This window comes from Pipistrellus kuhlii, unplaced genomic scaffold (genome assembly GCF_014108245.1).
Source record: "Pipistrellus kuhlii isolate mPipKuh1 unplaced genomic scaffold, mPipKuh1.p scaffold_m20_p_15, whole genome shotgun sequence".
NCBI classification, from domain to species: domain Eukaryota; kingdom Metazoa; phylum Chordata; class Mammalia; order Chiroptera; family Vespertilionidae; genus Pipistrellus; species Pipistrellus kuhlii.
In genome coordinates, this window is record NW_023425460.1 from 39,606,618 (window position 1) to 39,623,480 (window position 16,863).

The 16,863-nt window shown below is 49.8% G+C and overlaps 1 protein-coding gene across 46 annotated transcripts in view; it reads left to right on the plus strand.

Moving 5' to 3' along the window:
* TCF7L2 (transcription factor 7 like 2) overlaps positions 1 to 16,863 on the plus strand; it is a 193,971-nt gene that overhangs the window by 171,038 nt on the left and 6,070 nt on the right. For 6 of the 46 annotated variants that reach the window (XM_036439017.2, XM_036439022.2, XM_045582090.1 and 3 more), the window contains 8 exons: positions 196 to 298; positions 2,243 to 2,329; positions 7,490 to 7,630; positions 8,446 to 8,605; positions 8,969 to 9,076; positions 13,160 to 13,208; positions 13,791 to 13,841; positions 15,837 to 15,909. In XM_036439017.2, the coding sequence (XP_036294910.1) occupies positions 196 to 298; positions 2,243 to 2,329; positions 7,490 to 7,630; positions 8,446 to 8,605; positions 8,969 to 9,076; positions 13,160 to 13,208; positions 13,791 to 13,841; positions 15,837 to 15,909 (772 nt within the window). Of the gene's footprint in view, positions 1 to 195; positions 299 to 2,242; positions 2,330 to 7,489; positions 7,631 to 8,445; positions 8,606 to 8,968; positions 9,077 to 13,159; positions 13,213 to 13,790; positions 13,842 to 15,091; positions 15,169 to 15,836; positions 15,911 to 16,863 lie in introns of those variants that run through there. The other 40 variants (XM_036439037.2, XM_045582092.1, XM_036439035.2 and 37 more) reach the window with 23 other exon arrangements.

A 16,863-nucleotide genomic window follows, 5' to 3' on the forward strand; every position in this document is an offset into this window, starting at 1 on the left:
GATCCATCTAGAATGAGCTAGACCAACTTTTCAATAAGTAAACTTCCCAACCAATATGCTTATAATCAGAAAAAGAACCTCGTGCTAGGATTACAGAAGAGGTACCTCTTTGCCCTTTTTTTCTTCCCATCTCCAGTTTGTTTCTCTTTCCTTCTCTCCCTCCTTTGTACCTAAAAATGTCGCTTCTTTCCCCAGGAATCCCACGGCCTCCGCACCCTCCAGATATATCTCCGTATTACCCACTGTCTCCGGGCACCGTAGGACAAATCCCCCATCCGCTAGGATGGTTAGTACCACAGTAAGGAGTTCCATTTTTTAATTTACTTTTTGTTTCTTGCATGGGCATGCTTCTTATTTCTTCTGTGCATGGACGTGTGTGTTTTAGAGGACAGGTTGGGGGGGGCAATACGGGGAGGGGGGAAGGTGCGCTGTGGGGGGGCAAGGGCAAGCCAACAGCCATCCGGTGGCTTGTGTAGGTAAAGGGGTTTTGATACTTAGCATTCTGAGCCCAGTCCCAATGGCTCTGGGTTGGTCTCTGACCAAAGGTGTCCCTCAGGTACTTTTAGGGAATCGTAGAAGGCTCTGAGGGCTTCTATCCAATGACACTGATCACAGCTCTTCTGCTTGTGGCAGCCAGACGGGAGCCCTGACATCGGATTGAGGCAGCAGCAGAGGGGCAACGGGCAGAACCCAGTTTTGAAATCCAGGGGTGGGGCTATGCTCCAGCTCCATCCTGACCATGACTTCTCAAGGTTGACACCAACAGTGGGAAGCTTTATCTCTTGAGAAGCTCCGTGCTATTTAACCAGCATCTCTATGAGATTGTGCATGTTAAATGCTGATTATAAGGGGTGGGGCAGGGGAGCTCATGTCTTTCAGTCTGTGGGGCCTGCCGAATGTCAGCCAGCTCCCGCAGTGCCCAGGTCATCAAACTGCCCTTGGCAATATATCTTCCTATCACCCCATTTTGCTTTCACAGTACCACCCATCGGCCTTCCTCAGACAACTTTAAAAAGTGGGTTCTAAAAATCCCAGAGTAGAAAGGGTTTGGGTGCAGAAGCCAACTGTGTGTGCAAGCATGTAACGTGTGTTTTGTGATTGCATGGCTCCGTGTCTATTTGTCTGCATGCTTACGCCATGCGCCTGTGATCTCTACTGTTTAAAAAACTCAGGGCAATTTATTGAATCTTAACAAGAATAAATCCTGATGAAACGCTCAGGGGTGGGTCTTGGGAATACTGCCTTTCATAACCTTAAAGAAGATATAATTTTGGGGTGGTTTCTTACCTCCCATCCCCATTCTACCCTTATTTCTCAAGTTGAACAGATTCTACATTTTTTTTTTTCTTCAAAAAAGCTTGTACTATGTAGTAGCTACACTGAGTACTAACCCTGAGCAGAGTTTCTGTTCATTGTTTTCTCCTTACTATTTTGGGGGAAGGTAGACATGGACCATCAACGTGAGTTCCTATCCCATTTCTTCTTCAGTAGATTTTGGGCCATTCCTCCGGTAGTTCTCAGTCATCACTGGCCCCTTTCAGCTGATGGGGAGATATTTGAAGGCTGGGATAAAAAGGAATAGCCAACTCAGGCAGTCCTCTGTCAGGAAAAGTTGTGTGTCTTTCATGAGGATGCTATTTTGCATGTTGCTGTATTTTTTAATTATTGTAATGAGGTGTGATTGTCTATTGGTTACCCACAATTCTTCTTGGGGACTCTCCCCCCCGGTAACTCTTGTCAACACTTGTTAATTTGACAAAAGGCTACAAATTAAGCTCTGTTAATTTAATGTTTTCTCACCGAGATCTAAATACCGAAAGAGGCCCAAAGCGCAACTGAAGTCCTTTGATTCACTGTACTTTATTTTGGTATAAATTTACATTCATTATTGTTTTCCTTTGGATGTGTAGCCCTCAATTAGTGTGATGGCTCCATTAAAGCAAGCGAGACTTCGCCTTTAATTATTACAACAAAACACCTAGTTTCAGCTTGGGGAGAGGGTCTCTATTGACATAAGCAGAGGTTATAAAATTTAATTAGCCATTCCTATCAGATTTATGGCATTCAAATTGTTCTGTGTTTCTTCCCTTTGATCCTTCCTGTACAATCCCCAAGATTTTTGTTCTGATCAAATGAGAATAAAGCTTACTGTGCAGAGAGAACTTCTCCTTCTTCTCCTCTTCCTCTCCCCCACCCCCACCCTTGGTGGCACTCTCTCACTCTGTGCCCCCCCTCTTTGTAGGCAAGGCCAGCCAGTGTACCCAATCACGACAGGAGGATTCCGCCACCCTTACCCCACAGCTCTGACTGTCAACGCTTCCATGTCCAGGTGAGTCCCAAGAGCGGTGGCCTTCAACCAAGGCCAGGGCTGACTTCGCCGAGAGATCTCTAGGCTGTGCCCAGGCCACCCAGGGCCTGCTGCCGCTGGAGGTGCTGATGGCATAAGACCCATCTGGCATTTGGCTTTCTTCCTAGAAAATACTGAAAAACTATCGTGCACTTCCTAAGTGGGTGATGGTGAAATTGTGAGGTGAAATTTTTGAGTCCGTCAATTGAACACTATTCAAAAAAAAAAAAAATAAATAAATATATATATATATATATATATATATATATATATATATATTTCAGAGAGGAAGGGAGAGAGAAGGAGAGAGAAACATCAGTGATGTCCCCTATAGGGGATCCAGCCCACAACCCCAACATGTGCCCTGACCTCTGACCTCCTGGTTCACAGGTCAAAGGTCAACCACTGAGCCGCACTGGCCGGGTTGAACACTATTTTTTATAAGAGTTTAAGAAGGCAGGAGGAGGAAGTTGGAACATGCAGAGCTTTTATGAAGTGTTGTTTCTCAGTTGCTTTATACTAGGTAAGGAAGGAAAGGGTGAAGATAATTTTACTATTAAGGTGAGTCACTCCTGGAATTTTAAGTTTTCTAGTAGCCAAATTGAACAAACACTTATAAAAAAAAAAATCAGGCGAAGGTATTTTTAATATCTTTTCTTCAACCCATTATTGTCAGATATTATCCTTTGAACATGTCATCCCTGTAAAGCAAGCGTGAGATTGTACATTCTTTTTGGATTTAGACTTAGTTGTTGAAATCTGATGAGTATTTTCTACTCACAGCGCACCTCAGTTTGATCTGGCCATATTTCAAGTCCTTCGTAACCACATGTGGCTGGTGGCTACCACATTGGCCTGTGTGTGTACACATTCAAGTGCCTGTAAGCATATAAATACATATGCAGCCTGCGTACACCTATCCACTTGTGTGTACCTAGACCTTCCTAATCCATCCTCCTCTCTCTCCCCTCTGATTAATTCTGGCTCATTTCTCAGTGACTGGGAGTTTATTTACAAACCGGTTGGCAGCAGTCTGTTTAAGCAGTCACTAATTGCTCCTAATGATAGTTTTATTTTCTGTTCATCTGATTTTCAGTCAAGTTAATTAAATCGGTGGAGGTTTAGACTTTCCTGATGGGCTGCAACAACTAATCCATTTTGATGATGGCGCATAATTCAATTAGCATACATTACACGGCCAAGCTGCCGACCCCAGTCTCTCCCCCAATCTCTGTAGCCAACACGGGAACCCACGGCGAGAGGGGGGACTGGACAGACAGGCCAGGATGCTGCTTCTCCTACGTCTAAGAACAGGGATCTGGGTGAGGGGGAAAAAGGGGGAGTGTAGGAACCCCATGCATGAAGATTCTGTGGCAGATTCTCACTCCTCCATCTGTCACTATGCCATGGAGTCAGGCCACCCTCAGGACCTGTCTCCCCCATGCTGTAGATAAGTCACACCGGGGTCCAGAGCCATGCCAGCATCGGGGAGGCAGGAGAATCCTTGCGCGTCCTCTTCTCCTGCCTCACCGATGAGTGTTCATTCAGTGATGTCATCACAGCCCCGCGGAGCCTGGGAACCAACGGGGAGTCTCCCAGGAGATTAGGACCCGCAGCTCACCCTCTCTCGTGCAGCCGTTACACGAAGCACCTGGTTGCTTCTCATGTTTGTGTACTCGGTGCATTCCAGGGGTTAAACGCGGGGAAGTAATCGTAGGATGGGGATCGGGGTTAAGCTTATTGATTGGATTATCATTAGGAGGTTAGTGGCTGATTTATTGGTGGGCAGAGGGGGGTGGAGGGAAGGAAGGGAAGGGGTGGGGGGAGGAGGAAAGGTTAGGGGCTCCGGGTGCAGGGTGGGGGGGCCACGACGATTCCCCAGGTAGGCCCTATGAAAGGTAGCTAGTTAAAAAGCGTATACAGCAAATTAAATACATTATTGTGGTAATGGGGCGACAGAAGTATAGGTCTATTATCCTTATGGCAGTTATAGGAAATGTAGGCAGCGTGCCCTGCTCCAGAATACCCTTTGATATTCATTCTATTCAGCAGCGGGGCCAGGACTCCTCAGAATTAAGTGATGGGTCATTATACTTTAAACACCATGGAGAAGCCTAGATTGGCAATTAAACAGCTCTCGCTGACACTCACTTGTGCCACCCTGTGACCCCCTTTAGATTGAGATGTTGGAGCTCCGGGCCCTCAGCCTGCTAAATTGGCGCAAGGCTCTTCTCCTGACGAGCCCGGGCTCTGAAATCCGCCGACTTCAAAGCGAGCGAGATCATGTATAAACCATAATGTGGGTGCACCGTGGCTCACAAAAAATAAGGCAGGAAGAGATGAAATGTTACAAGTGCAAGGGGGAAAATGAGAGAATAATGACAAACCTAATGCAACTCAAAGCCGAATTGTTGCACAGGAAAATGCATCCCACTGCTTGTGCATGAAATCAAGGCCGGCAGATGACACCCAGTTAACAGAAACGTGTCAACAGTGAAGGAAAGTGAGAGTGAGGACGGGAGAGGCCCCTGAGACAGCCAGAAACAAAAATTAGTTGTCCTTAACAAGTTAAGATTCTGGCTTGGAGCCACAAAAGCAGACGGGGGCATATAATGAGCTGCTTGGAATTTTTAGGGTGTTTATTGCATTTCAGGAAACAGTTGTCTGTAGAAAGGAATTTCTTGTGGAAGGTATGCATATAGCGCCCCACTCCACACACACACACACACACACACACACACACACACTTCTCTCTCTCTCTCTCTCTCTCTCTCTCTGTCTCTCTCTCTCTCTCTCTCCCCTATACATTTTTCAGATATGTGAGTGCGTGTATACCTATGTGAACTTGGCAGTATTCGGTTCCCATGGCTGACCTAGAAATTTTTCTCCACCCTAAAATGTACTTAAACTGTGGTGTCTTCCTATGGTATTTGGTGCACACACACGTGTTTTTATCTTGCTTCCTCCAATCTCTCTCTCTCTCTCTCTCTCTCTCTCTCTCTCTCTCTCTCTCTCTCTCTCTCTCTCATCTGTACATGTATTCTCATTCCACAGGAAGGGAACATATGTACTTGAGGAATGTCAAGCCTTTTAACCTTCACGGTGAAGGCTGCCACTCCCCTCCCCTTCCCTCAAGGCTCCCAGGAGCACATATTCTTAACTTATGTTTGCACAGGAGACCTGGGAAGGCATGCATGCAGGTGGGCACCCCAAGTGCCTCCTAGGGGTTCGCTTCCATGTTTTCTAGGGGAAGGACATGAATTTTCCCCTTGCTTTCTCATAGTCGGTGGTATTCACTCTCTCTCGTAGGGTGTTTCTTTCCTTTTCTTCCTTATTCTCTTTCTTAAACCCTAAAAGGGCTCGCATGATTCTCATTAGACCGTGGCGTTCACACCACCAAATGTTGACACGTTAATAAAGGCAGCGGGCGAGGGCTGTGTCGGGGTGGAATGTTGGGCCCCTGTCCCAGACCCACGTTGCTCATCGGCATTTGTTCTGTTGAGCTGGGCGGATTCAGTTAGTACTTGAGGTTTTTTTTTTTAATCCTTTTCCAATTTGCCATTTGTTACATGGTTTTGTTTAAGTGGAAACTGTTTTCATCCACAGTCTACCTGTGGAAAGAATCTTGTGAGTCAACATAGGGTCCTTTTAAGAAGCTGTCTTGGGAAACCCTCATTAGCATCTCCCACCAGAACTGGCTTCCTCTAAAGAGTTGGCTGTCCTCCCTGCATGGCGCATGGAACTGCTGTGCTTGGGGTTAAGAAAGCCACGGGGGCTTGATCTGGGTTCCTCTCTGCCAGAACAGCGCCCCCCTCTGCTCACTGCTTAACCATGGCAACTGGGAGCCCGAAGCTGCCATTTTGTTTCCTTTGGGGGGGGGGGTCCTACCCCTTTGCCCCTTGCCCACTTCCCTCAAAGAACATCTTCTCCTTAAGTGCCATTGGGCTATCTCATTGATGAGGTGCCATGGCCACCTCACTCTTGTCTGTGTCACGTAGCCCGTGGTAAAACTGGTTTTGTTATATGTCGTTTTGCTCCAAGTCTCGGAAACGATGGATGACTTTGAGGACTGAGTATATGTTCCTCTAGGAGGGGTGGTCCTTGGGACCTAATAAAAATCACGGTGACTCCAAGCATGCCAGGACACGTGACAACTGTTGGTCCGGTCCGAGTGTCAGTTTGCCGATGAGGCCAAGAGTATTTTGAAATCAGCTCTCTGCCTGGCGGGTCTGCACGGTTGGGGAATGCCATTTCAGGGCGTAAACAGTGCTTCAGAGGACTTTCCTAGAAATAAGCAGCATCAGAGGGGACGGCACACGCTTGATTGTCTTTATTCCCACTTCTGGACACCATTTAGAAGGTTAACGCATAGGCAGTATATTGAGTCAAACTAATTAGGAACCCCAGCATTTTAGAGCAGGGAATTCAGAACTCAAAAGCTCTGCGTGTGCGTGTCAAAGAGTGCTTTTTATTTTTTATTTTTTGCATCTTTCCACAAGACGATACAAACTTATTTAAAGTGTCAGTGACTTCTGATGAGAACCAAATGGGGAATATTTGGATTGTCTCCATCTCCCTGCCTCGCTGTCTTCCCCGTTCCTGTCAAAACCAGGGGGGCAGAGCCGCCAAAGCAAAACAAAAATTGTATTACACTCCCATCAACAGAATGAGGCCTAATGAGGCCCGCGCAGCCCTGTCAGAAGCGTGTGTACACGTCAGCCGCATGAATATTTCATCCGGCTGTCAATACACAACAAAAGCCTGCCCCCCTCATCTGGCGCCGATTAGGGCTCGGGAAATTGTCTGCTCAGATAGACGCCGCCGAGAACACCTCACACACACACACGTGGGCGTGTGATCTGCACCAGGTCACCCCAGCCTCCTTGGCCACCCAAGTGCATCCGTTAAATTTGTCTTTTGCTAAAGACGTTAGAAGTCGTAACGTCTCCTGTCAGTGAGCGTAATGAAGGGGGAGATTGGCTTTAATGACATTATGAGAATCATTACGTTTAATTTATCGCTAATTAATGCCGACAGGTTTCATATGCCGTGGGTTTGCTTTCATGTGCGTGTTCTGTTGTGTCGTGTTGCGTGTGCGCATCCCTCCTCATTCATTCATGTTGATTCTGACGATTTACACAGCTTCCTGTCTTCTAGGTTCCCTCCCCACATGGTCCCGCCACATCACACTCTCCACACTACTGGCATCCCCCACCCGGCCATCGTCACGCCAACCGTCAAACAGGAATCTTCCCAGAGTGACGTCGGCTCGCTCCACAGCTCGTAAGTGTCGTTCGTTCTTTTCTTTTCTTCTTTTTAATGCATTTTTTATTGACTTCAGAGAGGAAGGGGAGAGAGAGAGAGAGAGAGAGAGAGAGAGAGAGAGAGAGAGAGAGAGAGAGAGAGAAACAGCAGTGATGAGAGAGAATCATGGATCGGCTGCCTCCTGCACGCCCCACACTGGGGATCGAGCCCACAACCCTGGAATGTGCCCTTGACCAGAATTAAACCCGGGCCCTTTCAGTCTGCAGGGCTATGCTCTATCCACTGAGCCACACCGGCTAGGATAGAGTTGCTCTTTCAATCACTTTCCTCTGCCATTGTGTTTAGCCGGTGGTTGCTGGCAGGGTGGCTCCTGGCTGGCGGCCCTGGCCAAGGCAGACACCCAGCTCCTGTGGGCTCCAGCCTCACAGGAGGATGGGCTGGAAGATGAGTATTTTATGTTCGTGGCTGGACTGGGGTTTGCAACCATATCCCTGTCCCTCACCCTATCCCTGCGCCTTTGGAGCTCAGTCCTATGAGCAGGCGCTGCCGCCGAGGTGCCGGCGGCCACAGGTGCTGTCCCCTCAGCCTGGGAAAATGGTGTGCTTGTGACCCGTGAGGAACTAATTGCAACACCTCTGTGCACCCAGCCCCTCCCCAGGCTGCTTCTGCTCCGTTGTCCAGGGTGGCCGAGACCCAGGGTGGAAGCGAGCTTTTCGTTCAAAGCGGCTGGGTGGGGGCGCTGGGGGACCCAGGAGACGGGCTCTGGGCCCCGGGGGAAGTGGGCCCTCGCGGTTGCTCACGGGGCTGTGTCTGTCTGTCCTGTCCACATGCAGAAAGCATCAGGACTCCAAAAAGGAAGAGGAGAAGAAGAAGCCCCACATAAAGAAACCTCTGAACGCGTTCATGTTGTATATGAAGGAAATGCGAGCGAAGGTCGTGGCCGAGTGCACGTTGAAAGAGAGCGCGGCCATCAACCAGATCCTGGGCCGGAGGGTAGGTGCTCCCTCCCCGGGGGAGGAGGGGAGAGGGGCCTGGGGCGCAGCAGGTCGGGTGGCGAGGTGTCCCGTCCCCATGTGTTTTCCTTCGGCCACACTGGCAGGCCAGTCACTCCAGATTCCAATGACCACAGCCATGACCCTCCCCCGGCCCCGCCCCCAGAGAGGGCAGGGGATGGAGTGACATGGACGCCAATCAGTGCTTGGAGCACTCCTGATGGGGCCAGGCCCCGCAGATCGTCCGCAGGTGGTACGATTCCCGATGGACTTACCCAAAAAAGAAGCCGCCTTCACCCCTCGCCGCAGTGCCGTTGGTGACGTTTCTGTCTGTCTCTCTCTGTCCCCCTCCCCCCCCCTCCAGTGGCACGCGCTGTCGAGAGAGGAGCAAGCAAAATACTACGAGCTGGCGCGGAAGGAGCGGCAGCTCCACATGCAGCTGTACCCCGGCTGGTCCGCACGGGATAACTATGTAGGTGGATCCTTGCTCTCAGGGCCGGTCTGCCAGCGGGTGCCGGGTGGCCACAGGATCAGAGGGAATGTCCGCTTGATTCCGCCTGCCCTCTGCGGGGGGACCGTTAGCACCTCGTCCGAGCACCAGGCTCGGAGGGTCTGGTCGTGGCCTTCAGTTTGGCCCCGCCAGCATCCAGAGAGGAGGGACAGGGCTTCTCAGCCATGGTTTCTGGGTGGCCTTCTGGGGAAGAGGGTGGGGTGGGATGGGGAGGGGTGGGGTGGAGGGAGAGAGTGTAATTCCTTACAGATCTTCCAGCAGGCCCTTCACCCTAAGAGGGAAAATCGAAACAATGTCTTATTCCGTGGTGCAGCAAAACTGGGAGTCTAGTTCATGCTGAGGGGCATGATGGGAATATCCCTGAAAGAGCCAGTAGAAGTCATCCCTTGGCAGGGACCAGCGAGGGCGTGCAGAGGAGTGTGTCTTGTGAGCTGTGTGTTCCTGGACTCTGTCAGCTGCAGGGTTCGCCTAGTTTCCTCTCCTGGATTTCAGAAAATGCTGCCGGGTGGTCTGTTTTACTAATTGCAGTGGAGTGACACTCATGATTCTTCTTCCCTCATCGCTGTCCTCAGAGACCCCTGTCACCTTTCATCGTTCCTTCTTATTCTGCATTTTGCCCATTGGTGAGGTGACCAGATGTCCCGCTTCTGGCGGGGCAGTTCCGATTTCTAACAATTTGTCCCTTGTCCTGCAGCATTTTAAAAAGGTTTTTAAAACGCCGAGGGACAAATTGTTAAAAATCGGGACTGTCCTGCCAAAAGCAGGACGGCTGGTCACCTTAGGCCATTGGCTCAAGTTCTGGGCTCCCTCTCCTCTCGATGGATGAGACACCTCTCGGTTTGCCTGGTGCCTTGGTGCCCAGCGTTGGGTCACATGAAGTGATTTTGTCATCCTCTCTGGGGGGCAGTGGGACAGCTTGTCTTCATGCAGCCACAGGCTCCTCGTCCTGTTCCCTGTTGGAGCCGTGGGTGGCTTTCTGCCAGCAGGTGCTCCTGCTCTCCGTGGGCACCGGGCGTGGTGAAGCGCTCTCTCCGGATGTGGGTTGAGATCCCTTCCGTCACTGCTGATCGCAGACTTTACCGTGCACGTGGTGTGGTGGGGACTCTGAGCTAAATCGGACCCATTGAGTGGCTCAGAGCGTGGCCGCCTCAGCAAGGCACCCGGTCCATGGGAACGTGAGTCCCGAGGGAAGGCCGGCCGCTGTGTGCTCTGAGCAGCATCTCCAGGCCTCCCCCCCTTTATTCCGATCCCCTCACACCCGCGCTTGCCAGCCTGCCCTTTGGGTGTGGATGAGGGAGAGTGTGGAGAGCCCGGACCTTTGGGCTGGGCTCCCACATGTTCATCACCCCAGCACCCGTCTTTCTCCAGGCCCGCCGCCCTGAGCTGACGGTATGAGGCTGTTCCTCCTGGGAGGCGGAACCGGAGCCCCGGCCCCCGCGGATGGTCACGCCCCGGGCCTGCACTGCTGGGCGCTTTGCACGTGTCCTTAGCACGTGTGTGGTGGGGAGGCCAGTCTGCTGGGGCTGGGAGGAAGAGCGTGAGAACCTTCCTGCTCCCCCACAGGCTTGCTGCTCCCCACCCCCCACCCCACCCACCCCCTGACCTCGAGGTGGAGCTGTCCCTCTCCCTCCTTTTCCCTCCCTCTCCCTCCCTCCTTCCCTCCTTTCTTCCCTTCCTTCTTCCCTCCCTCTCCCTCCCTCCCTCTCTCCCTCTCTTCTGTCCATGTCCCAGGAAACAGCCTGTGGAGCAAGAATCAAAACCTCAGGAGCTTTTATGAATTTGATCGTGGTGTCATGTTAGTATTTTTAACTGACCTGACAGAGGTTTAGAGGGTTGTTCGGTCATTATAAAGTCCAGAAGGTTCCTCAGGAAGGTTTTCTGTGCCACCCTCATGCCTCTCATGTTCCTACCTCTCCAGCCGAGTGACAGAGCCTTCCTGCCGCCAGCGCAGCAGAGGGGAAGGGAATGAGTCCCATTGGGCGTGGGGGTGGCACAGCCTGGAGCACAGACTGCAGCCCTTCCCACAGTGCCACCGGCCCTGGCAGAGCACAGGCTTCCCTGTCTAGCTCTGCTGGTTAGGCAGCGAGAGAGAGCCTAGGCCGTTTGCTCATCCGGCATCACCCCCCGACCACCAGCACCATATTTTAGGCCTTAAAAATAAAAAATAAAAAAGATAATGGGGTATCCGCCTTCCTTGAGGCAGCTCCCTCTTCGCTAATAGTACTCCTTCACTTCTTCATGCCCCTTCCTGTAGAGGTCTTCAGTCTGAGTGTCCGTTTCCTCAGCCGTGGCCAACTCAGTCTCTCCTAAATGGACAGCTTCCCACAGGCAGTGGCGTGTCTGGCTGCCTTTTACAAGAGCTTGCCAGAGATCAGAAACGGGGGGACAGCGGATTAAAAATGACTGGGACACCCTGGGGCACGTTCTGTGCCCGCCGCCCAGCCCAGGCTTCTAACGGAACTGGAACTGGGCCCTCCTGCCTGTCCCGAGGTGGCCAGGTGGCACTTAACTCCTCACGTGGGACAGGCACACAATGAAGACAGAGGCTGAGGCCAGAGAAGGCTCACAGACCTCTTCCTGCCTCCTCCCCCTCCTCCCTTCTTTCCATCCACCCTCCCTCCCTGCCTTTTTCCTTCCCTCCGTCTCTTCCACAGTCTATCTAGGAACGTAAAATGTTCCCAGTGGAAACGCTAAACTGGAAGCCAAGACAAACCCCCAAGTGGTACAGGCCCCACGATCTGAGAAAGAGGGGCTCCCTCTAGGACTGGGCTGTCCGCCCTGGGGTGCCCCTAAGACAGCCTCTCCACCATGAGTTTCTCCTCGCAGCCCTGGTGCATGCTGGGTTTTCTCCCCGTCACTGATCATTTCTCCTCCGGGCTTGATGTTGACGTGTCACAAGAACCTTCTGGCAGAGGTAGTTTTTAGATCCTCAGAACACGGAGAGGCGAGACCAGGCCTTTCATTGGTGACATTTCCTGGACTGGCCCCCATGCGGAGAGGCAGGAGGAGTTTCAGGTCTGAAAGGAGGCAGTCACCTCTACAGAACTCCTCCCGTTCCCACCCACAGCCACCCCCACAGCAAGGTCGGGGACTTCAGGGAGCATCAGGTTGGAGGATGTGAGCGACTCTGCAGGGCGTCACCCATAACCCATCACAAGCCTTCCTCTGAGGCAAGGCGTTAAGGATGTAGGCAGCAGAGTTCCCATCCTGGCTCCCCATTGGCTAGCTTTGCGATCTCAGGAACGTTATGGAACCCCTCTGTGCCTCGGTTTCCTCATCTGTAAGGTTGGAATGGTGACAGTACCTGCTGTCTAGGACTGTGTGAGGATAAATGAGTCGGTAGACGCGGCTCACTTAGAATCCCGGCTGGCGGAGTCTGTGCTCAGTGGGTAGTAGCTGTTACTCCAAGGAGTTGTACCGTGTTGTCGGAGGGGATGGAGACGGCGACTCTCTTTAATGAATGTCCACGCCGCGGTTTTAGAAGGAGATCGGATGATTTCTGGTTCCGTTTCGCTTTTCTAAATTCCCTCTTCTGTCCTTTGAAAGCAAGGCTCACGCTACAGCTCTGAAAAACCCCAGCTTCTGCCTTTAATTTCTGATTCTGAAAGCGGCCCATTTGGCCTTGATAAGAAGCTTGGAGGAGGCAGAAGGCTCTGAGTCCCCACAGCCATCTCAACACTCATTTGCCCGGTGGCGCTAGGCTCATGGGCCCTTCTAGCCCTGCTGGTCCACATCTCCCGTCTCCCTCATCCTTCTATGGAATCAGAGACTCCGGGTCAGGTTTGAGGAGGGACATGGTGTGTGGGAAAGAGGTCTCCCCATCAGTGCCTTCTCTTCTGCTCCGGGCAGGTGTCCTTGCTGACTGGCACATAGTTCGTTTGGGCATTATGGTTAAAGGTGGTGAGGGAGGGGGGGTGTAGCTGGTGTGGATGGAGAGGAGCAAGCAGTCTGCTCCCCTCCTCCCGCCTCCTTTCCAGGGGAGCCCGACACCCTCCTCCCACCTGTTACTTGAAGTAATTCCCTGTGTTTTATCTGTTTGTCTAGGGGAAGAAGAAGAAGAGGAAAAGGGACAAGCAGCCCGGGGAGACCAATGGTAAGTTAGAATAATGCGGATGTGGGGAGGAGAGGATGCAGGGAGGAGCAGCACCCTTGAGGGACCACTCTTTTATGTTAGGCTTGGGTGGGGGGGGGGGCAGTAGAAGCTCAAGGCCAGGGCGTTGTCGGGGGGGACCCATCTTAGCCAGCCTTTTCTTTTATGCATTTTAATTAATTGCTTCATGACTGCCCTTTTAAAGCCAGTAGCATTTATTGTTGCATGAAAAGCACATTGTAATTCTAGTGGAATGTGTTTGGAAGTAACTAGAGAGCCTGTAGCTGGAGAGCAGTAGGCATGCCTATGCGGGTTTATACAGTCTGCTTACTCCAAGGAGGGGCTAGGGGCCTAGGAGGGGTGTGTGTGAGTGTTTGATATTAACTGGGCTGTTCCTGAATGTTCCGATGCATGCCTTTACAGTGGTAAATTGCACCCGACTTAAATTAAGGAGGTTTGTCATTCTCTAGTAGGAGAAATTAGAAATACTGCATAGGCAATCTCAGGTCCCTTGGAGAAGGCCAGGCTTTGACCAACAACAAAACCGTTTTTGAAGGCTTTGTATAATTTGTTCTTTTTTTTCAGAACACAGCGAATGTTTCCTAAATCCTTGCCTTTCACTTCCTCCGATTACAGGTGCTAATGTCATTTTGAGTCGTTAAAATAGTTGCTTAAACTGTTTTTTAATTTTTCTTGCCATTATAGTTTGATTAACATTAAACACGTATGACATTTGAACATTCTTTACAATGACCATCTACTCGGTTTTGTATGTTTCGGTAGAGTATTATTATTATTTTTTTCAGTTGCTTTTGTTGTTTCTTTTTCTTTTTTTTAATTTAATTTAACTTTTGCTTTGTTTATTTATTTTTCCCATAACAGTTGTTTAAGCAGTAATGACAGTGGTCTAGAGTTGAACTAACTGTGCAAATTGAATATGCAGTATTTCTTTAAAAGAGACTGGTTTAAAAAAAAAATGGAAGGAATTCAGTAATAAACCTCCTTAATCTAATGGCATTTTTTTTCATTGCTCCCACTAAGTTTTCTCATGCAAGCATGCATCTGCAGTATGATTATTTTTTTCCTTCGCTTTTTTTTTTAATTTTAGTTTTTTTCTTCCTTTTGCTTTTCTGCTCATACTTTGCAAGCCCACTAGCATTTTACTGACTGTACCTGCTTAAATGCTGCGATGAGCTTCTGACTAACTCCTAACAGCTCATTTACATAGCCTGTGTACCTTTATCTGTTCCTCTCTTAATATTAATGAACATAGATTAAAAAAGAAAAGATGAACATTCCAAAAGCTGCAATATCCCAGTACCACAATTCTTTTCTTTCTTTGTTTCTTTCTGTTTCATTTCATTTTGTTCTGTTTTTATTTGCAGTATTTTTCTTTTTTTTTAATACTATTATACTCTGAGAAGAAAAAAGCATGTTACAAACCTAATTCCCTCCTTTGCTTTATTTTCTTCTTTAAGAAAAACAAATTGAGAGAAAAAAAACAAAAGTGGAAACGTATTATTTGAAAGCTACTTGTTCAGTACCTAAGCTCCCTGTATTAGCTTGAACTGAATCTGAGACAGTCCTTAATGAAGGGATACTGCAGCTTTATTTGCAACAGCTAATTTCACAAGTTTAATAAGAATGTGATTTTTTTTTTTTTACCTTTTTTATTATGAAAGAAAGTTAAAAATCGAAAGTCGCTATTTTGTAATTAGTAACCAGGTCATTGATTTATTCCCTTTTTTATTTTTATTTTTTTCTTATTTGTATCTTTCTCTTTCCCCCTCCCTCCCTCTCTCTCTCTCTTTTTCTCTCTCTCTCCCTCCCTCTCTCCCACATCCTCCTCCTCCTCCTCTGCTCGCTTCTCTCTTGAACTCATTCAGACCTGAGCGCTCCTAAGAAATGCCGAGCGCGCTTTGGCCTTGATCAACAGAATAACTGGTGCGGCCCTTGCAGGTGTGTATAGATTTCCCAGATTCGCTGTGCTGGTTTGCAGCTGGTCTATTCGGTCCTTTCCCCCCCTCTCTGGCCTGTCGCTTTGTAGCTCTGTGTGTGGATCTTAGGAGACACGAGGGCGCGGGACACTGCTCTGTGAGGGATGTGCTTGTTCCCCCGCTGCTGCTAGCCAAAATGCCACTGTAAAACAGCATCCCTGTGCCTCCTGGGTCAGCGACAGCCAAGCCCAGCACACCCCTCCCTGGGAACGTTGCCTGCCAGCCCCCTCGCTCATGACAGCCCGGGACGGGGCTCAGGGACACCCACCGTGACTGTGACCCTGGCCTAGGCAGACGCCAACGTCGCCTTTCCCCCTCCTCTTCTCTCTCTGTTTTTATTTATTTTTTCCTTTTTTTGTTTTTTGTTTTTGTTTTGGTTTTGGTTTCTGGTTGTTGTTTTCTTTTGTGTGTGTGTATGTGTGTGTGTTTTATTATTTTTATTTTATTTTATTTTATTTTATTTTTTGACTCATAGAAGCCCTTCCCTTTCATGCCCTTGGTGAGGGAAGGAGTGAGTAGAGCCGAGGTGATGCGGAAGACAGGTCAGCGGTAGCTGAGAGTCTGCACGCAGCCAAGCCCGACCCACCATTGTGTTGTGTTGTGTTTTTTTTTTGTGTTTACCTTATGCTAACAGATGCAAATACTCCAAAGAAGTGTCGGGCACTGTTCGGGCTTGACCGACAGACTTTATGGTGCAAACCGTGCAGGTATATGACCACGGCAAGGCCTTTGGGAAAAAAAATCAAAGCAATTCTGTCCTTCTGGTACCTTAGCGCATCCATATATCTGGACCCTGTTCCCGTCTACCCTGCACTGGCATCGATGACTAATGATCCTCACCCTTCCAAATTCCCTTGCTAATTTTTCGCTTTCCCCGCTTCCTCTTCCTCTCTTTTCCCCCCTCCCTCCTCTTTCAAATAAACGACTCATGACCCCAGTGGTAGGGCCTTGACAGCAGCCCCAACAGACCAGGACAGGCACTGGGCCCTTGTGCTTTGAAAGCCAGCCTCCTGGCGCTGGTGCTGGCCCAGCCCCGGGAATGCCCCTGTGGCCAGAACGCCGAGTGCAGAGGGAGCTGGGGTTGGCAGCAATAGCATTCCCGTGCCCTCGGAGTCCGGAGACATGCCCTCGGAGACATGCTCTGGGGCAGGCTTTATTATTATTATTATTATTATTATTATTATTATTATTATTTGGTTTTGTTGTTTTGTTTTATGTTAAAAACCCACATCTGTGTGTAGAGGAGCTCGGTAGCTGACATGGTTTTTACAGTGCTGCCAAGAAGCATGGCATTGACCGGCAGGCACCAGCCAATAGGGCTGCCCGAGGGAGCCCCATAGGCCCATGCTGTGGTGCTGCTGGCCTGCAGGGCGAACAACACACACATTTCTCTGAGAGAGCAAGAGAGAAGTGAGAGCTAGAGCGAGAACGAGTGCGAGAGAGAGAGCGAGAGCGAGAGAGAGAGAGAGAGAAAGAGAGGGAGAGAGGGAGAGAGGGAGAGGGAGAAAGAGCTCACGTTGGTTCCAAAAGTAATCAGAAGCATCCCAATTCAACCCCAGGCTCCCATAAAACCTCAGGGAAGGGATAGGTACTTCCTTCTTGGTGGAGGGATACCAACTAGTGCCTGACCTTTCCTTTCCTTCGGTGACCACCTCGGTTAA